Source organism: Scaptodrosophila lebanonensis, unplaced genomic scaffold (genome assembly GCF_003285725.1).
Source record: "Scaptodrosophila lebanonensis strain 11010-0011.00,11010-0021.00 unplaced genomic scaffold, SlebRS2 tig00000131-arrow-arrow-pilon, whole genome shotgun sequence".
Lineage (NCBI taxonomy): Eukaryota > Metazoa > Arthropoda > Insecta > Diptera > Drosophilidae > Scaptodrosophila > Scaptodrosophila lebanonensis.
In genome coordinates this window covers 1,579,684-1,605,514 of record NW_022060584.1, presented here as the reverse complement: position 1 = coordinate 1,605,514, position 25,831 = coordinate 1,579,684, and the positions used below count along the sequence as shown (strand labels likewise).

Here is a 25,831-nt window from a genome sequence, read left to right as displayed (position 1 = left end):
AGCCTTTTAAGTTTATTCCTTTGCATAATTTTACAGTACTTGTTGAAGTATTTTAAATTTAATAAAAGGTACTGCAATAATATTAAATAATAGTTCTTTGAACTAGCATATAGAATATGCTTTTTGATTTTATTTTAGTTGTAGCTTGCATCATGACCAAACGATCACTAAATAATTGTATTTCAATCTAAAAGCAAAAGAAGTATTGAATTAATAACATTTTATTTGAGCTACTCAGTTGGCACAACTCTGTGAGTTCATTAATAGGGTAGTGGTGTGAGCAGAAATGTGTTGACGGCAACTCTGTCTCTGCCTTCCCTGACACATATTCATTGCGACAGAGCCGGCACACACTTCTCACAAATACCCGCACACACCCACACCCACATATCCACAACCTCACCTTCCTCGGCTGTGCCGTCCTCCTTAGAAAAAGTACAGAACGTGGAGATCTTTTGAAACGAGTGAAAATTAAAATAAAAAGTGGTAACAGAGGTAAAACTTTACCCATTTCCTTGTACTTCTTCTATTTTTTCCTACCACTCTACTATATATGAGTCCTGCTTCAGATTCAGATGCAGCTTCGGTTCCTGGCCCGGTACGTGGCACTTTTGATGCTCGAGCTCGAAATAAATCTTTGAATGGCTTTAACATGTTTTCAGCGCAAGTTTCGTTGCGCTCTGCCGTCTGCCGTCTGGCGTTTGCCATCTGCCTTCTGGCTTCTGGTGGCATTGGTTCGTCTGCCCCGTGATTTATACATGGTAAATAATTTATTGGTTAGAATTTTTCTTCAAATGGTTTTCCTCCTGAGTCTGTCTGCCAGGCAGTCTCTGGCTCGCGGTTGTTCGGTTGCCAGACGACCGACCATTTTTAAGTGGCTGCTGGCGGCAATAGATTCTTTATTGCCTGCTGCCTGCTGGTCCTGTTCGTCCTGCCAGGCCAAGTGCTTCTTTAGCTGGTGCTCGGGACGAAAAATGTTGGCAAGGAATTTACCCTAAGCTGCATGAAGCGACTATTCAGATTAATTTGGTATTTTTAATCAAAATTATTTATGCAACGTAGCAACTCGTAGGCGGCAAAAATGTTGTAAATACTTATTACGAAAAGAAGACCGTATACTAGAAATACATACTTATGTAAAGATTCTCAAAATAGAAAACAATTTGTTTTATACTTTTTACATGGAAGGAAATAAAATAAATAATAATAACATGCTGGAATTGGGGAGGCTCTATTTAAAAACTAATTTAATCCTTTTTTTTGAGTATTAATAGATTTGTGCTTAAAATGTAAAACTGTAGGCAAAATTTTTGAATTTTTATGTATATATTTTGTATGGAAATAATTTACTAAACTAACAGGGATAGAGAAAACTGCCTTAAGGAAATAATAATAGAGTGATTACAAATATATAGATATGAGAGGGTTATGCACGTGCGCAGAAGATTTTCAATTGTCCATCACTTACAGCTTTTCAATCATTTCTATTAACAGGTTGCAGATCTCTTTACAATAAAGGTGTTCCACCAACAATGTATAACTTCCTTTGATTTATAAATGAATTGATCGAAATGTCCTTTCATATGTTAAGGCCTGTTATAAGTTATTGTGTTAAATAACTTTTGTAACTGTAACTTATAACAATGGGCTTATAAATGCCTTTAATTGGCATCTTATTATATTTTTAATATTATTTGAGAAAGTTAAGCTTCAATAGCGATTGAAGTTCCCATTCTGTACATTGTCTTTGGTTTCAGGATATTTTATATGAATACAGTATTTTGTGAATTAAATTAATTTATACAATTTAAAAGAAGATTTAAGTTTTAAAGAAAGATTTAAAGAAAAATGCATATGCTGTAACAATTACATTCAACAACAATCATTCTCAAATGTAAATTCTTGATGAAATTCATACGATTCTTGTTCAAGACTCGCAAATAGCTGCGAGATGAAACAGCTTTTATTTTCATTTCAATCCGAATTCAACTTCGATGGGATTTTTACAAATTTTCTGGATTTTTTTCTGATTAAATGATTCAGATACATACCTCTATTTTCATTAATAATTGTGGATGCCTCAAATCAATTATTTTATAGTTTATGTTGTGAAATTATTCAAATGCATAAGCTAAAACAATTTGGCATATCCTTTAATATCATAAGATATCGATAGGCTTTTTTAGTAAAAGACCGGAATTTTTACCACTAACAGACGTGCCAATTTCCTTTTGAGAAATTGAATAAAACAATAATATAAACATTTATAAGATAAAACGGGTAGTAAGAACAGTTTATATTCGCAAGTTAAAGCTGCAAATTATGTATGAAAAAGAAGTAATAAATGTAATTATTTAAGGTTTAAAGTAATTTAAAGGACAAAACATTTCATTTATATTCAAGTTTTTATAAATAAGCTAATACATTAGATGATTTATTTTAGTGAAACATCTTTTTATTAAAGCTATTCTCCCAATTTTTAAGTAAATTTTCAAATTTTTTCTAAAATCTATCTACTATCGAAATTAATTTCAGTATAAGACCTCATCTAAATTTTAAATGAATCTAAATTCTTATATTCATTTAAAAATTTTGCTCATCTATTGAATTTAATTTCAGAACATTTCTGTGTGTTAAATTTAAAATCTGTTGAAACTCATTTGAATATCATAATGCATTGATAAAAATAATATCAATGTATTGCTGTGATGCCCCATAGTTAGTCACAAGAATTTCTCACAGTGCTTCTTCAACGGAACTCATTGAAATCGAAATCGCAATGACCTGACATCAACATCGAAGTCGACAACACGATGACGCTTCGATTGCGCTTCAGTCTCGGTCTGGGTCTCAGTCTCCATCTCCATCTCCATGTCAGCATCATCCTCGTCCTCATCCTCATCCTTCTCCAGCACGTGCAGCATCCTCTGTGCCGGTTCTCGTTGACTTGAGAAGCGATGACGCGAAGTTGGCGGCACTATTTGAAACTTATTGCTTGTTCGCCTGTCAATGGCCAAGTCGCGACGACGCGTCGTCAAGTCGCGTTGATTCCATACATTTCTGGTATTTTATCCGCTTGAGTTTGCAGCAAACATTTTATTTGTGGGAAGTCATAAGGGGCCAACGAGTTTCGTGTTGGCCCCATTTCAATGCTTTTTTTTTTTGGCTGCTGTTTTGCATACGAGTCGAGTATTTATTTCAGCTACAGAGATTTAACGTCATTTAACGACTGCCACTGAGCTCCGACAATTGAAATCGAACAGCAGCTGCAACTGCAATACAATTTCGGTTTTCCGTTCAGTTACCTGTGCGTGCGCTCCAATCGAGCATTGAATTTTCTGTGGCCGTGTCGCACCTTCTGCTCTCAGGCGTTACTAATGATAGCCAAAGACAAGATCGCCCGCCACTCCCAGCGTGTAAATGGGTTGCACAAAGAGTGTGGCAAGCATCATAAAAAACCTTAATGGGTTGCTTGGAAATTATTGAAAAGCGATACGAGTCTGCTTGGTCTAAGGTGATTTGGTCAGTCGTGCAAACAATTTGCAATCAAATACAGTCTTATTTTTGAAGAATGTTATTTCCAAATAAATTTAAAGGTTACCATATAATTTAATAATTGTCCTACCTAGGACAGTTCTTAAATAAAGATATATTATAAGGGGGGAACAAAATATTGCAGTAGAATATTTTTTGTTTTTGCAGTGTTATTGCTTAAATAAGGCTACATTTTATTAAGAATATCTTTTTTGGTGATGGCACTTATTATTATATTATTGGTAGAGTTTCTAATGATCCATACAAATAAATTCTAATGGAAATTTCAAAAACTTATGTAAATAAAGTTCACAAATAAATGTCAAAGCTGTGTGATTTCTCTCCTTTAAAAATTGGTCGCCACGTTTTTTAATTTGTAAAAAACTTAAGCTAAGGTCAGGCTTGCCAATAATTTGCACACAAAATTTCCTGTGAAGTTTTAGAGGAGATAACTACTTGTGTTTTACTGGAGAATTCTTATTACTTTTAATTGAATATTACATTCTTGACTTGTGAAATTCTTCAAATTTGTGTGTAAACTATTTGCCAGTCTGGTCATAGCATTGGAACTTTTGAAATGCTAATTAGAATTGTTTATAATGTTTAATTAAGAAGTTCGTTAAAAACCACCCATGTTTGCTTATATTTATGGCTATTTCAAAAAAATTTGTTGCCCTTTAGAACGTGGAAACAAAATTTCTTAAAATTCAACCAATTGATCCGTAATAAGAAATGGTCTTAAACGCTTTAGCAAAACTAATTATTATGTATAAAATGCAATCAATTATATTTTTAACTATCTCTAACAACTACTATATCTCTATGTATATATTAGTTATTTGGAAAATCTTAAACGCTTAAACGTAACATGCCACTTCTTTTAGCGAAACTCATCAATCGCCCCTCTTGTCTCAACAACTCAACCTATGCCTGGTTGGCGTGCTGTTGTTTGGTTTTCAAAAAAAGAGCCACGATTTGATAATTTTGGTAACGAGCTGATTAGTCTGTTGGCAGCGCAACTTTTCGGAATTTGTCTGCTTCATTATGCTGACGAGTTGTTGATGGCTCGATAATGATATGTGTGGTCAGTTAAAATGTCAAAATTAATAATCATTGATGGGTATTTAACGAGCAATTGCTTACATCATCATCAGCATTCTTTTGTGAGTGCGGTAGGTCGGTTCGAGGTTTTCAACTGGTGGTGTGTGAGAAAAATTTATTGGGCTATTGGTTGGGTGAGCTCAGAAACAATATAAGGGTACAACATTTCGGACTATTTATGATTTTTACAAAGCCTATGCCGTTGCCTTCATCCTCGCTCACATCCAGACAACGTCATCCGATGGGTTTGCAAAGCAAACGCCGCATTGCTTTTATCTCGCATACGCACGAATGGATTTCTGGTGCGGTTTTTGGGGATTTGTGCGCCTGATGGCGGGTCCTCATTACCATAGGACTGCATGGCCTTACCATATCGACGCTCCAGCATACGAGAGCCATCGTGTGCTGCCTGGCACTGCTGATAGTACTCGTGACTGTTTATCGTGAGCAGACCTTGGGTTCTTCGTGCCATGCCAGCCACACTGGGTCTTTCGCCAAAGCAACTGACCAGCTGTGGCTTCGGCTTGGCACGCGGCTGCTTGCGTATCGAGATGGTGCTGCTCTTCTCCGATTTCAGCTTAATGCCCAGACGCCGGAAGAAGCTGCTCGCACGCGAGCCAATGGCCGCCGAAATGGCGTCATCGCCATGCGAAGACTTCTTACACTTACACTTCAACTTGTGCCGCTTCTTCGGCCTGGCAGAGACGTCGCTGGCCATGGAAATGGTGTCCACAATAGTCTGCTCCGAGTACGTATCATTCACCTGATCGTCCGAGCGCAGAGTGCGCGCAGCTACACGCTGGTATTGGATCATATCCTGCTGGGAGTCACGTCTGCGTGAGCCGCATTTATCCTTGAAGCTATTCACGCTATCGATGCGACTCAATGAGATGTTGCTGGGCGCTTGCTGCTGTTCCACAAACTGTCGACGGGGCTGCAGCATGCCACATGGTGCATAGTAACCCGATCGACAACGCATTTGACGGCCTCCACCAGTGGGACGGTGTTTGTTGGCATCGCTCTCTGCACTACAGGACGGATTCTGCGAGCACTGACTAGTGTTCTCGGCAATCTGTGTGGATAGGTTGAGTGGCTTATTAATTGTTGGGTGACCTTTTTGATCTATTTAGAATTAAAATAAATCGAAACTTTTAGATGGCGTGTAAATATTCCTACTAAATAGTCCCTCAAAAGTAGGTCTTAAAATGTTTTTCTTTGTAGCAGAACACTAACTTTGAATGCCTTTGGTTAAATTAACATTACATTAATCGACCCGGACTGATTAAAGAATTTTGATTATATATTTGAATATAAATCTTTAGTATGACCTTCAAAATATTGTCTCTGTAAGCCAACACTTTTTCCATTTTGCATACCACTTGTTATAGGCCTCAGTCCGGATATCTCTAAGTTCGTTCAGGGAATGACTTTTTTTGGTATCAGGGTCGACGAGCTTCAGAAACCGAAAGAAGTCACAGCGAGCCAGAATTGGCCAATACGGTGGCATTTGGAGCTTGGTTAATAGGGCTCATTGGCATGGGTCATAAGTTTCGACATCTACCCGCTGATTTTTTTGGAAAAACTTCTGGTGTTCATACACAAAAAATAAATCATAATCTGTTTACTCGCTCTATAAGAAATGTTGAGATATGTTAAGACTATTTTCCAGCACAATTTCCTTCACTTTACCGTTAATAAAAGTGTCAAGTTTTCGACGACCTCACGACCCTAATTAAAGACTCCCCAAAACATTTCTACAACATTTTCAAAACAAAGATTTCAAGCAAACTTGTTTATTTGCTCCATTATAAAAATTACCCGATGAGAAGCTTTTCAAACCGTACACGGATGTAAAAGATCGTGGTACCAATTTGCGAATTTGGTTTAAATGAGTTGAAATGGACCAGTCCGGATCAACTAAGAATAAATAAAATTTGAGATGATATTTGTTAAAAAAAAACCTTTCTTATGTGCTTCATAGAAATCGTTTCATACTTTTCAAAACTCTTGAACTAAAAACAACAACATTACTATTTGCTTGAGCAGACAACATTTTATAAATTAAGCAATTTATATTTTTGCTAAATTATTAATTATTATTTACTAGGAGATGAGAAATTGTTAAAAATGTATTTTAGAAACCTATTTTTATTGAAAAATAATAAACATTTAGACATCCAATCTAATTAAAATCAAAACCAAATGAACCAAACAACTGGAATTTTTACATTATTTCCGATTTCCTAGTATAATAACAGTTGTACTATATATTTGAGTAATTTGTGCAATAAATGCAATTGATTCTAAGGATAGTTAATTGGACCTTTTAGAAATTTGATATCAACAAAATCTTGTGTGCCCAATTTATATTTTCTTTATATACTTAGTATAGAGAATCCGATATTACTCACCTGCTGTTGCTGCCCCTGCTGCTGCGGCTGTGCCTGCTGATTGACTTGTTGCTGCTGTTGGGGCACGTTTTTGTTTTGGCAAAAGGATTTCGGTATTAGGCCAGCATTCAGATCCACATTCTTCTGCGACATGGCCTGCTTGGCCTGCTCGCCGTACCAGCAGCCATAGTGGGGATAGCCCATTGACTGCTGCTGCGGCGCATAGCTGTACCAGGACTGTTGTGGCATGCCCATGCCCCAGCTCTGGGGCTGGGCATAGTAATATGGCTGCTGCTGTTGCTGTGGCATGTAGTAGGACTGCTGCATGTGCTGGGGATGGTATTGAGACATCATCGGTGACTGATCGTACATCGGCATCACATTGTAGTTGTTCGGCCACGTGGGAACCGAATAGTTCCAGCCCTTACTCGTCTGATCGTTGCAGGGAAGGTTTCATGAGAATGGGAAATGTGCTCTTGGGGGAAAGTGGAAATATACTTACTCCCATTACATTTTTGTGCTGCTTGTAGGGCACCTTGGTTGAGGGTTTCTGGTAGGCGCACAATTTACACGAATGCTTGCTATTGGCATGATTCAGATTCAGGGAATGCTGTCTATTTCCCCGCGTTGAATCCATCATGCGAAAGGCAGACATGCTGCGGTTTCGTTGCATATTGCAGCTCATTGTCTTTAGACGACGTTGCCTCCTGGTGGGCACTGTTGCCTCTCATAATCCCCCAGCAAGTCGAGGCTGAACGCGGTTGTTTTGCGTTTTGGACATAGGCTTCTTAGATGTACAAACTATGACGAATTTATTTCCATTCAAATTACTTAAATAACAACTGTTGACTAGATGCTAAGTTTTGCGAAGAAAACTCACAAAAACATCTCAAAATACAAAATAAAAAAGAAACTGTGCTTTATTTAAATATTCTTTTATAAATTTCTATTTAAAAAACGTTATATTATTAAGTTAATAATAAATTGTTGCATAAAAATAAATAAAATATTGTGACAATTTCTGTAAATAATAATAACTATTTTATTACTATTTTCGATATCATACAATTTGGATTAAGACGACAAAAAATACAATTGAAATATTAGGAGTTTAAAGAGTGTTTAGAAATCCATTTCTGTATAAGCCGTATTAATTATTTTTCATATCGGGAGCACAAAAATTATGCCTGGGGTCGAACTTTTAAGTCATATAACGGAACTTATGTACATTTTTACAGCAGACGATGAAGATGAACTAGGCTGATATTTTCGATGATATTTCCGATTCGAAAGTGTTCATATCTGAATATTTTTACGGAAATGAGCAAAAGTCGTTTCTTTTCACATTGAATTTTTATAAAGAATATGTTCAGAAAAACAGGAATGTATTTCTTTAATTGCAGATCATATTTTCTTAGCTTATTTGTGGCTTTGATATTCTGCCGAATAATCTTTTCTTAATTTTGTTTTAAGCATATTTATAATTAAAGCAGGAAAGTCAAATATAGCAGGCTTTTAAATGTATAATCAAACGGACATTACAACAATGGATATTTAAGATATTTTTTATTATGTATTTTTTATGCAAAAAGTTATCGGGGATTTAAGTCTTTGACTATGAATAAAGATTGATTGCACAGATGTTGTTTGAAGATGGAAAGCAATATAAAAAAATGATTTCTTTTACAAACAAAACCGTTCACCTCGGAAAGAGCTGGAGAGAAGTCCATTTTGTTTGAAGTACCTTAGAAGTTTGTATTTGGCAATAGTTAGGCGACATATCAGCCTAAATATTGTTGAAAATAAATTTTGTTTCAAAGAATTGGCAATCTCAGAAAGGACTGAAAAATTGACTTCCCTTTATTAAAGATGTATGAGTCTTTGTATCATTTATAGAGAAGGCTCATATAAAATTGTACCCTAATAAGAGATCGTAGAGGGACATTCATGTTTGAAGTCTTCAACCCGACTATTCATAATTAATTCAGGTTGAGCTTAAGCTAGCGTAAAAAACGGGTCTAATGTTTTGTCTTAGCAGTGAATATATTAATATTTCCATTTGCAAATTGAGTTTCCTTTATTTGAGAAGAAAAACCATAACAAGCTGTATGCCTACATTAAATTTTTATGAGGAAAGTACAATTTCCAACAATTTTAATTATTGTTGCTTGTTCCAAAGTCATGACCCTGCCCCGTCGGCTATGCGCCTTCACCTTTTTCACCAAACATACTTTTTAATTGTTCATTATTTATGAACGGGAAAACAGAATACACACGAGTAATACTATAAGCAGCCCGGTTGTACACTGCCAGCGGCTTCATAACCCTACATATGCGAGCAGTACTCATAAACACCCCCAAACAAACACACAAGCCGGCAAACAATCTGTGCATAGAAATGAATTTAACTTTGCTTTTGTTGTTCTTGTTGTTCTTGTTGTCCACCCCCCACCAATCGGGCATGTCACCTGATTGTCAGTTGGCAGCATGGGGTTAAGCGTAGACGACTGTCTATCTCCCTCTCGCCTACTCTTTAATACCGCCTGCCAGCTTGTTTGCCGGCGCATTTGCTAATTAAAAGTTCAATGAGCAACATTCATACCAACAGCAACAACAACTGCGAAAACAAGAGCAGCAGCAGCAACAACAACAACAACAACAGCAACAACAGCATTGACAATGACAACAAGGCGCACAATGTTAACAAGCGATTGTTGTCTGGGGTGGCAAATAAAATGCATAAAAAAGAGCACACATAGTTAATTTATTTCGATCGGCCTCTGTGTGTCGTTTTCCTCCTTTTATTCTGTTCTCTGTATCTGCTTTTGGCTGTTACAACGCTGATTTTGGCCTTTGTTTTAAAATGGCATGCGAAATCAGTTTTTAATTATTTAATCAATTGCACAACGATATGCAAAATACCCACGGGCTGTATACCAAATATTGCAGAAATGGTTTACAATTCAATCGTAAATTTAATAACAGAATAAATTTACGCGTACAGAAATGCATTTCCTTTATAACAACTCATTTATTAATAATACAGGATCAGATGAACTAATTGCTTCCCATAAAGCATATGAAAGAAGTTGTAAAATTAAATAACAAAATAACAGATTATTTGCTCCCCATAAGGAATATAAAAGAAGTAGTAAAATTTATAAACAAAATGAAAAAAATATAAGTTCCTATTACATTATAAGTTATTAATGGTCTATAAAGATCTTATTATCATTTAGTTCATTCTTATAAAGAGAAATTGGTGGTAAATCATTATTAGTTTAGGACACGAAGACAAAAAGAGGGAATTTTTGCTGAACTGATTAAGTCCAATCCTGATGCATATTACACTGCGTTTTTATAGTTAAGTATTTGAAGACTTTTTACTGTAATATGAATATCGCTGCAATGAGCCGTAATACGTAAATCTGACATATCGGAGCCCAAGAAAATTCCCGTGTTTCAAATCCCCTAATTATGTACTTAACTTTAACGAAGCAACACGCTCTACAGAATATGTTTTTGTTTTAATTCATTCAGTGTTAAGGGAATTGAAAAATCTGTTTCAGAAACAACTTGTAGTGTCTAAAATCCAACCATTTCTTCTTCTACAGAACATAAAATTATAGATTCCTTTCTGGAAAGCTCAATCTTGGAGTGCCTTTTAAAATTAGACTGAAAACGACTACGTGTATGAATATGCGGGAATACATATAAGATTGAGGGGAGGTCATTTACTTGTATAAATAGAATGAATAATAAAGAGGCACTATGACCAGAGATATTATATAGGAGTATGTATATTCAATCTGTGAAAAAATCATTGAGTTGTTTAGATACTGGATATTCGAATTGCAAAGTAAAAATTTAGTTGGAAATCCAATGCAAAGAAGCTTCAAAAGGTGGATGTTGAAGACCATAATACTCAATTATTTTAGCAGAGATTAATCCCTAGGTGAACAAAATTTTAGCACGATTTATTTGTATTTATTAGTTATTTTTGATTAATTTGCCTCAAGGTTTATTCTTATATGAAGCAGTGATTAAAAATTAAATTAGAGATTCGCTTTAGCTAGACAGTTTTTACAACATTTTATTCTTAATGTATAAAACATTATCTTCGACCCCTTATCTTATATTTATAAACTCTTTATCATTTATTTCATGTGACCTTCATTTGTATTATTGATTTAAAAAATCATTTTGAGATTATAATTGCATTATACAGCAACAGTGTTTCCAGCACTACCCACTCGATATCTCTTCTGTGTCTTCGAGCGTTTTCCCATGCCAACAAATCAATTAATCGCCATAATTTATGTACCCTAATACAAGCAAATGCAAGCAAACTTAAACGCTGGCAACCAATTTAAATACACACTAGGGAGCACTTAAAGTCCCCGAGCACGTAACACAAGTTGGGAAAATGTGGAACATGCTAAAAATACAGCGATAACAGAATACATTGTATGGCAAACCCAATTAGCACAAAACTTGATGGCAAATGATTTTTTGGAAAATTGTAAAGCATTAATAATTATATTCCATATCCTCACATCTTTTTTAGTGTGTCATTCAATGAGTATTTGAGTTTGTAAACACCATGCCCACCTGCCTGGGCGCCCACCATTGTGGCATAAATTCGTTCTGACTGGCATGGATGTTGTTATATCACAAATATATATTACATTTTTTTCGACTTCATAAGTGGGGTTCATTAATAAAAACCGAAACGAGTACTATTTGTTGCTTTTAATGAATGGGTGTCGATGCGTGAAAATATTTATGTGCCTTATGTTTGTGGCTTCTGGTTTGCGAACTAACGTATTAATTCCCTAAGGGTTTTGGCGCGTTGAATAATTCAACTTTGAGTATGAAAATAAATACGCATACGAAACAATGAAACATTTACAATTCAAGGTAAAAGAAGATAAAAAAAATTTCAGCATTGGTCAAAAAAGATTCTTTTAACTTTTCGGTTTAAAAAGCAAAAACATAAATTTAATCCAATTTGTTTCCAAAATTGGTTGAAAAAATGTTCTTTTAACTTTTCAGATTAATATATTACAAAAAGCAGAATTAATTTCAAATAAAGTTTACAATTGTTTCAAATGACATTTTTTATTAATAAGGAAGTTTGAAATTTTTTTTAGAGGATTACAAATTTAAATTATAGCAGAAAAATAAGTATTTGAAGTACTTGTTTTTATAAAATAGGTAACATTATTTCCAATTAAAGTAACCGTTTGTTGTAGGAGATCTTCTTTGTTATCTATCTTAGTCAAAGACCAGAGAATCATTAACAATACAAAATAATAACAAAACTTTTGGCGAACATTGCAGACAACACATAAATCTAGATTATAATTTTCTCGCTCAATTTGGAAAATCGGCATACTTTGTTCAATTTTGTTCCAAACAAATGCAGGATGTACAAGACAATTTTGTTGCTTGAATATTCTTGAAAGTCCTTCGAATTTGGGGAAATGAATAATGTCATGACAAATGTTTAGTAATGCCATAAACGTATTTATTAGAGTCGACGTTTCTGTTGTGCTGTTGATATTTTGCTTGTCGTATATCTTTACCGTTACGGTTACGAACAGTTAATCGGACAATATTTTGCTTAATTATGTAAAATTCTTATGTCAGCATCAGAAAAAGGGTTGCCCAAAACGGCAGAGCGGCCCTGCGGCTTGAGAAGACAAACAAATGTTGACGGCTTATTGATTTAACTTCTCCGAGAGGGTGACGCTGTTGCCCTCGTGGCTGTGTCTGCTTATTTGCTTAAAACTTAATTGTGTGTTTGTGTTGGAAGGGCTGGTGCAAGGTGAGGTTTGCACAAGTCGGGAAATTTCTGATTGTTTGGCAAGCAATTAATTTTCATTGTTCACAACTCAACTCTAATGAACAGGAAAATTTGTTAACATTTACCTTCGCATTTTGATTTAAATTAATCGACGTTGTTCTTTTTTTATTTCATTGCAGTGAAAATCATGATTCCCAGAAAATGCAGATAAAAATGCCAACGCACATTAATTGGAAGATAAAACAAATTTGGGCAATTTTGCTCGTGGTAAGTCAATCAAAATCATTTTAAAATAAACACAATAAGAATAATATAATAATGCAGACATATATACAAGTACATACTCTGTGTATGGGTTTGAAATAGAACGGAGTTTTAGCACATGTTGTGTCAGATTTCCTTAAAATTAATCAATAATCTGAAATGCATTTACCAAATTTTTCTTTTCAAATAAAAGTTTAAATGTCAAACAACATTCTTTCTTATTCTTAAGATAACAATAAAGCTGTAAAGTTTGAAATATTTTCAAACAAAAATATGAATGCATGTTGTTGTTTCAAAAGTTTTTACCGATTGTTTTGAAATTTTTACAAAACGTTTGAAAAACAATTTTATGATCTTTTTTCCTCGTCTCTCACACTTTACCTCATCGAAGACACATAAGGCTCCTACAGTTGATTTATTATTTTTAACAAATTTTTCGAATAAATTCAAAACACAGCACTCCTCGCTTTTTACGCGAAATATTTAATCGCAGTCATATTTCGAACCAAGAGCTACATTTTAATCTCTCTGTGTGGTAATATTTCCAGACATTAAAAAGCTTTTGCTACAATTCTAATGTTTTCCTCTACACCTATAGTAATGAAAAGATTTATAATATTTAAATCTTGGTGATAATTATTACTATTATAAAATACAAGTATATAAATTGAGCCTGTTTCCAAATTCAATTGAATTGTGCGACAAAATGAAATTGGTAAATATCCACAATTCAGGAAACAATTCTGTTGCTGGTTTTGACACAATTGGAATGCGATTACTAAACATATTTCAATATAGAATTAATTTTCCATTGTACCATAAGTTGAATTTGTTGACGATGATAGAATTCGACAATGATTAAGTTTCATTAAAATATAGGGAACAAATATAAATAAATAAAATAAATAAAAAATAAAATGTGTGTTGACGAAGTCACTCTTATCTTATGATATTAACAATTTAAAAAACTTTTTATGGCTCATGGTATTCGGATGGCTTTTTAAGTGATCTAATAGGTCTTATCCTTATTCCTTGATTATTTTAGGTGGCATGTTGTTATCAACGCTATCCCATTGTTGATGGAACAGAATTGCATATTTTTAAATAATTCTATTCATATACACTTATTAACCTTAATTTCCTTTACCCATTAAGATTTAATATCAATTATTTTTGTCAGGGCTTAACAACCGGAATTCATTTTAAGCATTCACTTTAAATCCTTCACACCCGCAATAAATTGCCTTCTGTTTTAATGTCAACTGAAATATGCACGGCAAAGCATAAAAGGAGTACTCCCATCAAAATTCGACAATTAAAAGCCACAGATTGGGTCGTCAAAAGCGTAGCATTCATAAATTTTAAAGCAGACAGGCAGACAGGCAGGCAGGCACGCGGCAAACGGGAGCAACAAAGGGCTGCACACGAAATTACCCTTAATGTAATAAAACATCAAATTACCAATAATTTGGCTACTAAAGCAAAGTGTTAACCCTTGCTTTTTGCTACTGGTTCTTGGCCTTACACTGCGCTTGACTGCTTTTCTTTGGCTAACAGCAGTAAAAGATTGCGGATACTTTTCAACGGCAAGCAGCAACAAGCTGAGTATTTAGAACGCAAACCCTATGTATAGGGAGGATATCAAGAGGTCGAGCACCAAACTCAAATCAAAGCAGAGGACTTTGTGGGAGCGATGGACTCCATACGTGACTCAAATGAAAAGAAATAAAACGGACAATTACATTTGTCGACTTTGTGAAGCAACAATTTCCAGAAATTATTATAACAAATTCAATTATAAATAATTAAAGAAACCGTAATTATGTATATTGATCATACATACTTTATAATGAATTTTTTTCCAGAGAAGGGTATTGCTATCAAAAGAAGAAGAGGACATTTTATTACATTTATTGTTATAATAATGCAATTTTACTAATCTTTTAAGAGATAACTGAACCCATAATGCTCCACAGTGTTCAACATTATTAGATCTTTTAAAGAAATCATATATTTCTTATAATTATCTCATTGGTGTACTAAGTTTTATAAAAACTTCATAAACTAGCATTTCAGGGAACATGATGATTGGGCTGAGATTTCCTTATTAAAGAACTTTAAGCATTTATTTTGTTTTTCGAAAAATTTGATAATCAGTTTACCAAGGTTGCTGAATATTATCAACACTTGTTTTATTTTCTAGCCTTTTGAAATTTGTAAATGATCGCTTTGCGTGCAAAACGAAAATTAATAATTCGAAACTGAAAATCTACAAAGTCATATCAGAACATATTGGGAATATACTTTGTAAGACACAATTATAGCTTATACTACGTCATCCATAATGAAACACTATCACAAATTTTTTTATGATTTCCCAAGGTACTAAAACTATTTGTTACTCTAATCCAACAACAAATAGCAGCACTCAAGTGTTAGAAAGCAAGCATTAATGCTGCGAAATTTACTTAAACGCCCCACAAAGCTAAAGGCTAAGTCAAATGTTTTGATTTATCTCCATTTGTTTTCCATGCTAAGAAAATGGTTAAAAGAAGGTTAAAGAAGCATAGGTTCTACTATAAAATTATTTATGACAGTGGATGAGTTGAGACAGTTTACAAAACTCATTAAATTTTGGACTAAAGTATCTTTTACTTATTGCTTTATATGGCACTTCATATTTTTAATCATGAAATAAAAAGGATTCAGCGCTTGCATGCAGGCAAATGGAATAGAAATGGAATATCCGGCGCTATCACGCGCTCATCTCTAATCAGCAACTGAATGCAGCAAGAGTTCAATGTGTGCTGGTCATTGGCTTCGCCAGCCGTCATGTCCCACTGACTGTCTGAGTGTGTGTGAGTGTGTGTGTGGGGGCGTGTTGTGTGAAAAGAAGCAAAAGGATTACGCCAGCCGCAACCTCATTTGGCATGTAACGTATGTCTTAATGTCAGCATGTGTGCGTATGTGTTTGTGTGTGTGTGTGTGTGTGTGTGTGTGTGTGTGTGTGTGTGTACAACTTGTTACTGTGTGCACATTACCATAATGTATTTTATCTGACTGTCCAATCGACCAGTCTGTCGAACCGTCACTCAAGTCCAACCGTTAGAAATCACTTAAGATGCTCATACATTTTTTTTTTTGCGTTCCGTTACGCCCGTAATCCCAAGTTACTGCTCCCCTAAACAGCCTTCCTGCGATTCCCTACTTGCCTTTAGTTTCAAGTTACATGCACAGCGTTCTGCTTAGTCGCTCCGTTGGCTCTTGGGGTGCCTCGTGGTGCTTTCTTGGCAGTTTGTTCGATTTGGCATTGTTTCGGCTTGCGTGAAATTGCAAAATCAATCAATTCGATTACGTATACGTAATATTTATAAATATTTAATGTTAAGCTTTGTACGTATTTTTTCCTCCCCCTGCCTTGTTATGTAAATGGCCATGTCCGTCTGTCTCTCTATCTGTCTGTATTTATGTGTTCTGATATTGAAAGTTTGCCATATGTTTTGGTTGTGAGTGTGGGGTGGACCTATGGTTGAATTGATTTTGAAATGTAAATAACGCTGAACTGAACACCCAAGTGGGTGTAGGGTAAAGATTTTGAAACATATCAGCTAAATGGATTTTATTTGAGACAACGGACATGCTGTTTAAAGTGCTTCATTTGTCGATTGAGTAGGGACTTGAGATTTCTCTGCCTGGTGCCTTAAAATTTTATGAATTAAAATACTTCCAGATAGGTTTTCATAAAAGTCAATGAAGAGTAATTTTTGTGGACAACACATTTGCTTTTAACAAGGTATTTTTTAATGTTTTATAATATTTTAAAATATTTTATAATATATAGTAGTTGCACTTATAATCAGTTTAGTTGCATAATTGCTAAATTATAAACATTGTAGCTAAATTAGAAAAAGGACCCATCGTAAGATACAAATATTTCTCTCGGTCGAATTAGTTAGTTTAAGTTTAATTGTGTAATTGCTTTTCTTTGTCAATTGAAAAAAATTAATTTCCTTTTATTAAAGGTATAGAAAATTGTATTCAATATTGAATAGCATAGTTCTATATGTTGTATGCATTATTAGAAACAAATATTTATTTCATAAAAATGGGCTTATTATTGAATAACATATGGGGAAGAAATCGTCAATTTTGGATTAATATTGATCTTTATCCGTTATATTTTAGGGGAGCTTTTCATATCTACAACACTGACTTAAGTTTCTTTAATGTTTTTGGTTAAATGATTTATAAACGTATGTTAAAAACCTTTAATATTATTAATCGATGCAGATTCCCATTTATTATTTTAATTTGGAAAACCTACGCAGTTAAATATTCATTATTAGTTTTAGCTTTTAGCTACACTATGATTTAAATTAAGCATACAATTTTGTTTTGGAACAATCAATAACATTACCTAACTTCATATTTTGAACTCAATATTTTACCTTAAATGAATTTCGTAATTCTCGCCTAATAATAAATTATTATATCATGCATAGTTTTATTGATTTTAATTAAATTTTTTAGCATTTATAATGCTTTTTCCATGTTAACAATAAACAGCAGGTTTCATAATTAAATTGTTGTACAAATGTCTTTCAAATAATCATTATTTTTCGTATGTTAAAGTATAGTCTCTATAGTATTGTTAAATAAAAGAAATAGCTTGTGTGTTTATTGTTTCACAATTGTTATAATTTAATAAAATATCCCATTGAAAAGTTAAGCGTTTATATTAGAATTTGCAACCAACTATGCCACAACTGTTTGTTTTTTGCATTTCTGTATAGACCGCTGTATGACTAAACCATTTGGCCTCAAAAATGGACTAAAGTTCTCAACGCAAAAGCGCTGTAAATGATCGACACTAAATACTTGACTTTAGCAGACATTTAAATAATGTTCTGAAATGGCAAAATTTTCAGACACACTCCACAATGCATGTATGTACATAAATGCATAAATTATTAGCACACATAAAGCAAAAACATTTTTGAAACAATTAAATAAACTTTTTATATGCCACTGTGGCCAACTTTTGTCCAAAGCAAAAAGCGCAGCCATTTTATTTAAAAGCCACAATTTCATGAAACGCAACGGAAACAGTTTTTTCTTCTCACAAATAGTATGGCAGCCACAATACCAAATACAATGCCGAAAAGATGGGCATATTTTATGAGCTGCCAAAACAGTTGAAAACGCAGCTAAAACCAAAATAGACAAACTCGCTCTCCAATCAATGGATGTTTTGTGTTAAGCCTTTGTGCATCGGACTGTTTATTTGGTGGCATTAAAAATTCAATTGTGCGAGTATTCAGAAAAGAACAATTGATTTAGTCTGTTGACATTAGCAGGCCACGAAAAGTTTTCAAAAAAGAATCTGCACTTAGCTGCATTAGAGATGGGAATGAAATCATGTTGTTAGAAGAATCAGATGCATGGAAAAACTATGTTCTTGCTGTTTATAGGTAGGACTTATCAGCTAGGGAGATGTAACGCATAATGGATCTTATTTAAAATCCGTTTTGGACATTTTCAGTTTCTTGTTAATCGACAACAAGTGCATCGCAATTCAAGGAAAAATTTAATTTGTTCTTAAAAAAAAGTAACTAACAACATAAAAGGTTAAGTAGGTTAGATCGTCTTAAATTTGTCCAATGAGAATTGTATGTTTCTTGTGACTAGTGCATTAATTTATAAGCAACTTTTCTTGTAGTACTAGGAAATAATAATAACAAATAAATAAATAAATAATATTGAATTGAAACAGTGTATTCCATTTAACTTGAATATCCTTGGTTTTAGGCATTAAAATTTGAAAATGCACAAATACTATTGCAAAGTTTAGGAAAGAGAATTGAAAGCATTAAACTTACATTTAATAAGTTTTTATTTATTCATATATTTTGTACAATTTGCTTTTCATATTCCATCCAACTAAAAGACAAGCTAAGACCTTTCTATTCATCTGCGAAAAGCCATTTTCAAACGGTGTGGCAGATTTTTTCATTCACTTTTAAGGCATTTTCCAACACATTTTACCAGTATTTGCAGCGATTTCTTGTATTTGTCTGATATCTTGGAGCTAATATTTCTACTTTTGTGCCTTGCTCCATAGTCGTCTCTTTAAGAGATGTTTTCCAACATGCTTTTTGTTTGGTCAGCATTTATCTAAAGGCCTTTCTCAACACATTTTTACAAAACTCGTTCGATTTATTGTATTGAGAATAACGTTCCAGTGCGAGGAAGATCGAATTAAATTGGCCATTTTGTCGCTAATGTGCATTGCCACAGTTTGTTGTAAGTTGTTGCAGATGCTAGATAGATATACAATAAATTGAAATACTCTTCAGATTGGCTTTGCACTAACATAATTGTTGCCTAACTATATTAATCAATATTATTTTCGATAGTTCAAAAAAAAATATTGACTTCAGGAAGCATGCATATCATTTCAGAATCACTAAATATATGTACATATCTGATAATAAATATATCTGCATATTGTGTTTCAGATAAATATAATTAAGTTTTATTATTAATGAAATGAGAATTCTAATTAAATGTACAAAGCCTTACATATTAAAATATTAAATAATAATAAAACTGGCCTAAATTCAAGTTTTTTAAAATAAAATAATTAAATAATTTCATTATATTAAATACATACATGTATACATACAAGTATTTTAGAAATTTCAAAATTATTTGACGTAGATATATGAAAACAACTACCTAGAAATTTATTTAACTTTAATTAAATTAAATTCTCACTTTGTGTTGAACATATACATTTTTTCCAGTTGAAAAGTCTTAGCAATTTTATTTTAATTTATTCATTTATACAATATTTTATTATTTTATTATTTTTCATTTTGAGCTTTCTGTTTCAAGTAAAATGGGTTATAAACCCTAGGTTATTATTACTAATGTATATTTTTAAATGTCAAATCAAATTGTAATATGTTTTACTTTTTGTTTTATACCGATTAGCTTTTTTTTATTGATTGAAAAGCTTATGCATTTAAAAATTGCATGAATATTCAAATCAACTCACTGTTATCTTCAGTGTGCCACAAAAGCTCAACAGTTGAGAGATCGGGGCCTGGAGAATCGCGCGGCATTTTCACGCAACGCCCACAAAATTGTTTATATTAATCATGTTGTAGTGCCCGCATGGCCGCAACTTCAATGGCCTGTCACATGCAGCAGCGACTACTTCTATATAAATATGGATGTGGGTGTGTCTGTGTCTGTGTCCGAGCGTGTGTGTATTATTGGGTTCGTGTCCAGGTTGTCTGCTGAACAGCCTGTGTGTACGTGTGTGTTTATCTGCTGTGTGGGGCTGCCTGTTGGTGCGTAATAATTGCTTGCCCATAAGTTCGGCTTCAACCACGTGGCTAGCTACAGGACACACATATATCTGCATATCTATATAGTCGTAGGCATGGCTGTGGATAGGCACTAGATAGTTTGTGCTAGTCAGTCACGTGATTAGCTGCCTGCCTGCCTGCCTGGGTGGGTGGGTGTGTACGAAATTATGCGGAAATTGTTGCATATTTAAGTGAGCACGCGTGAGCAGCAGTTTGAAATTGTTGTTATTTTTTATGGCACGCGCGTGTGAACATTTTAAAGTAATGACACACATGCTAAGGTGACCTTTGCATATATTTTTGTTGACGTAGGTTTGTTAGCTCTCCATTATCGCAATGAATGTAATTTTCTGAAATTACTACTGAAACTTATGTTAGCACTAAGTAGTACTATTACTTTACAGTATTGTTCCCCAGGAACGAAAATAACAATGCAGCTAACAGGGCTATTGTTTTAGGCACTCGGATGTAATAAAGAAGTATGCTAAGCACTTCAAATTCAAATCTTATTAATGTTGTGTTTTATGAAATAAAAGTGCAAACATTGAAGTTTTTTTAGGGTAATATACAGTACGCATTAAAATTGTTGTTGTATTGGTCTGTACTGCTCTCAAAAAATAAAAGTCAACAGAACACCAACAAATATTTGATTCGTAGTTTTAATTATACTTTCGGAATAGTTCTAAATATTATTCTCAATAAAATAATAACATGCAATATAAATAAAATGTAAACAAACATAACCAAATCAATTCCATCATCAAAATTAATGAATTGAAATATTTGCTGCTCAAAATACACAAGTATTTTGCGACTTACTTAAAGCATCTTTGAAAATTTTAAAAAAATATAAAGAATGATGTGCTATGAATAATAATAAAATTAAAATCCAAAAATTTCTGCGTACAGAATTTTAAGAGAAAATAATAAAAACTTTTGTGAAAATATACGTTCTTATGAAGAATTATACATATATGTGAGGGATTCCCTAGATAATACGCAAGGATAGGACAATATATGAGATAGAGAAAAGAGAAACAATCAGTGGCAGCAGGAAGAAGTCCAACAGTCGTTGGCGATAGTACGGCATTTCTTGGATCCGTCTACCGAAACGTCTGGCCAAAACAACTCTTTAATTTCTATGCCTCATTCCCATATTATCATTAAATATAAATCGGCATTGTATTGCTATTAAGAATGCATCACATTTAAAAAAATGTACTTAATACCATAACAGATATGGGCGGTAAAGATAGTATTTCAAACTGTAAGGACTGTAGGATCTATCGGCTTTGGACTTTTTAAGTTCCTTTTAAAGCTGAAAAAAATAACCAAAAAGTTATTTGAAATTGGTTCCTTGCAGCATCTTTGTATTTAAAAATGCCAAACACATTGTGTTTATTTCTTAAATAAGAAAAAGGACAAGCTCACATATTGCATGAAATAAATTTCAATATTACTTCCCCTAATTGAAACTTCAACCGTTCAACGTCATTAGCCATTAACTAGTGCCTAACCAACAATTAGTCATGCTATCAGCGAATACTCATTAGCCAAAATTCAATAAACAAATGTCGCTTGGCACTTAAGCAAATCTTTTGTCTGTTGTGGTCTGTGGCAAACGCCAGAGCTTAATTTTTCAAAATGACAAATTAATTTGGCAATTGTTGCTGAAATTGAAATGCATAACTTTTTTTGAATCATTTTGGTCTTTGCGTTGAGTGAAAAAACTTGAGTAATTGCCCGGCCAACGAGCCAAGACAGACAAAGGAAGTAGGGGGTGGCTGTGGAGAAGTCAAGCACAAAGCATAAGTCGGGCAGTCGTAATGAAATATATTCGAAGTTGGGGCTGCTGGCTTTTCGTTCCTTCTTCCCATATTGTAACAAAGTCAAACGCAACTATTATTGGCAAGTTACAAGATGGGTCAGGCAGAAGGTACGGACATATTCGAGTATGTGTAACAATTGTTAATGTACGAAATATTTCATGGTTTTTTGCTACTTTTCCACATACGTGTATATATATATACATAAAGTTATATATATTTGATAGCTTACTCCATATAAATGTATATATATGATTGTATATAAATGTATGCTCGTCTGTCTGTTAAATTGCCAGGGCACACTTGCATTCATTCTTTCATCTAGTCATTCATTTCATTTGGTCGTTTGTTCTCTTCAGTTGAGTTGCGTTTTGTTTGCAGGGTCTGTCGAATACAATGGCAACGGCAATGCTGAAGTGGCGCGGTTTTTGTTGCTATAAATGGGGGAATCTGAAAGTTGAACATCAGTGGTTTTTTGTGGCAGACATTATCGGTTAGAATACGTTCAATTAATACGCTACTATGCACAACTTTTTCAAGCAATTGGAAATAATTCTACAAATAAAAGGTATATGCATTATACCTTATTATCTATTTACTGTACATGTGTGTCTAATCAGAAATTTATATTTTTCCATTGACAGCTAAGCTCTACTTTTTTCATAAAGTAAAGAATAAGGAATTTTCGATCAGCAATGAATATAATTTGTATTTTTAACTGAATCTGTATTTTTGGTTTATGATGAATTACAATTATTTTCATCAAATGCTTTCCATTTTAAATCATTTCTACGAATCTAAAAAACGATCCCCAAAAGTATGCTAATATTTTATTTTATGCTATATAGGAATGGGATTCCTATTCATTGCATATATTACATACTTTATTACTTACTTACATACTGTTATTATATTAATTTATTAAATGCTAAAGTTGTATGTAAGGAAAAGAAAAAATTCGGATCAAAGGGACATATATACCAAATTTTACAGATATTCGCATACAGATCTTTATTTATATATAATATTTTACAAACAATTTTCTTTTAAAACTTGATACACCATTTAATAATTTTTGTGTTTTGCGAAAAATAATAGCTTTTAATTTCGATTCAGTCGGAAACTCTGAAAACTGTTCTAGAAATTGTTCTTCAAGCTTTAGTGTCTGTGTGGCTTTCAACTTGGTTGGGAAGTTTGCTAATATGCCCGAGAAATATTGTTGTATGCGACACAGAAATTAATGATTTAGTATGGTTACTTTTGTGTATAGTCTTTTGTTTGAGTGCAGCTCCCTACTCGCTCCAAGTTTTCAACAATAGCCATGGCTTGTATGCTCGTACGCCAACGACTTCTTTCACATACAAACATAAACACACTACTTGTATAATACTATATGTACAAGTATTTGTATGTTACACATACAGCGCCGAAAATAAAGAAACGCCCGTAATGAGACTTGCCCATTTGTGGTAATTAATTTTAATGCCGGGCCAGTAACGACGACGTTGTCATTGGACATTTGGCGTCATTTGTGGCGCGACATGAGTCGAAAAATCGAGCTGTAGCAGGAAATTGAAATTGGAAATGGCGTCTGGCCAAAAGGGCGGCCATTGTTGAGCTGGCCAATGACTGATAATTAGTCGGAGTCCAGCGCATGACCCTTAACACCTGCTAGCCACTGGCTTCAGGCGGTTTATCAATAATTTATCTTAAATTTAATTACCGCAAAATGTTTTTTCTCTTACTGTCTCATGAATTATGAGTCGCCGCTGCCATTAGAATGACTTGCCTTTTGGATAACTTTCTTGGCATACTGCGGCTTCGTGGTCAAGATTTAATCTTGATATCAATTTGTCGAAGTGTGCGTTACACTTAATAAAAAATGGACTTGGCGTGTGGCAGCCAGTCAGTCGATGCCAGAAAAGGGTTCGCTAATGTGGGCCATGATCCACGAGAACCGGACTCGGAGCGATTTTCCACTCATGTTCCTGCCGACTAATACCCCTCCCGAGTGGATTTATTGTTAGGTTGTCTGTGTAGTGAATACTTTTCTTGTTAGCTTTTCCCCTTTTCTCGTTTCCGACTTCTTTTGCAATTTGCCTTTCCGTCTATCCGTAAGGTTGCATGCGATTGTCTGGCTGCGTGAATATTGGTTTGCTGGCTTGGGAGGTGTGGTTGGTGTGTCTGTTCAGTTCTGTTCTGTGGTCGAGGGCGTGTTAATGGCCTAGGCGTTGTTGACAACTTTTGTGTGTAAGTGGTAGAGCATTAAGGCAAATAGTAGCAGCAGCCACATAGTAGCAGGCGAAGCTGTGCTGAAATGATTAATATGGGGTGGCTGTTCATGTTGAAGGTTGAAACCGGGCAGCTGCTTTAAAAGAACTATTCTGTATCAGTGGAGATGAATATTAAAAGAGTTGATACAAATAAAATGGGAAACGGGGCCTTGCAGAAGAGTCCAGAAAAGGATTAATAATGGTCCGATAAAAGTAAAGGACAGACAAATTGGAATAAACATGAACTAAGGATGAGCAAGGCATAGGAAATAAGATGTCGTTATGGAAAACGAGAGAAAAGTAGACAGAAAAATGGAAAAAAATAATTAAACAATATGTAAGTTGATTGAAAAAGAATATATGGACAAAATAGGACAAAAACTCATTTGCAAAGGAAAACAAAATATTAAAATATGTTTTGATTAGGCAGCATATGTAGTAGATTTTAGCTAAGAATATAGGAAATGAACTTTATAAAAAATAAGGAGTTGGTTAAATGTAAAATGACGGCCAAGTTTTAATTATATAATACCTCTAATACCCAATAAAACTCATATATATTTTACGATCTTTAGTGCTTTGGTTCAAATATATCCAGTACTTTGTAGTTATATATATCTTAAATCCACAAAATATTAGCTTTTGCAACTTTGGAATGATGGACAGGTCCTTCTTCTAGTTTCTGAATGTGATTATATAATAGAAAGTTTTCAGAAAGCCATCAGAAAGAAATTAAATATTAGAGCTTTTATAATGAAAGAGAAAAGTAATTTATATGCATTTATAAAATTACTTTGTATCTAGTAGTACTTAGTTTGTTCTTATATGTAATATATTGAATTTATATTTTAGATCATTAGATATCATTTAGTCAGATTACACTATAGGTATATAAAACTGAAAATTCGAAGCTAAATTATATCGAATTTCTTTCTATATAAAACTGAAAATTCGAAGCTAAATTATATCGAATATCAGTTAGGTACAGAAAGTATGTATGTTTTGATAACGATAGTATTGATCTGTTTAAATTATTATCAATTTATTGGGCCTAAAAAAAACATGTAATCTTCCAATTAAAATAAAATAATAACTAAATTATAAAGTATTTGATCATTGCCTTTAGTCAGCTGTAAGAAAGTCATTTCGGTTTTTTGTTTATTTGGAGATCTTTATCATTATATTTTACCACTAAATTCTCTTGGTTACTTTTTATTTATTTAGTTAACAAACACAGTTTGTAGACATTAATAGATAA

At 33.7% G+C, this 25,831-nt stretch overlaps 2 protein-coding genes across 2 annotated transcripts in view; one reads left to right on the top strand and one right to left on the bottom strand.

The window, feature by feature from the left end:
* LOC115628974 (protein madd-4) overlaps positions 1-25,831 on the top strand; it is a 98,905-nt gene that overhangs the window by 5,725 nt on the left and 67,349 nt on the right. The window contains exon 2 of the mRNA XM_030525252.1: positions 13,014-13,101. Coding sequence (XP_030381112.1) covers positions 13,036-13,101 — 66 coding nt within the window. The 5' untranslated portion in view covers positions 13,014-13,035. The remainder of the gene's footprint in view (positions 1-13,013; positions 13,102-25,831) is intronic.
* Positions 4,731-7,901, bottom strand: LOC115628971. Its single transcript, XM_030525250.1, has 3 exons — positions 7,528-7,901; positions 7,047-7,457; positions 4,731-5,707 (listed from the first exon to the last, which is right to left on the bottom strand). The coding sequence occupies exons 1-3, from the start codon at positions 7,708-7,710 to the stop codon at positions 4,844-4,846; spliced, it is 1,458 nt and encodes a 485-aa protein (XP_030381110.1). The 5' UTR covers positions 7,711-7,901; the 3' UTR covers positions 4,731-4,843.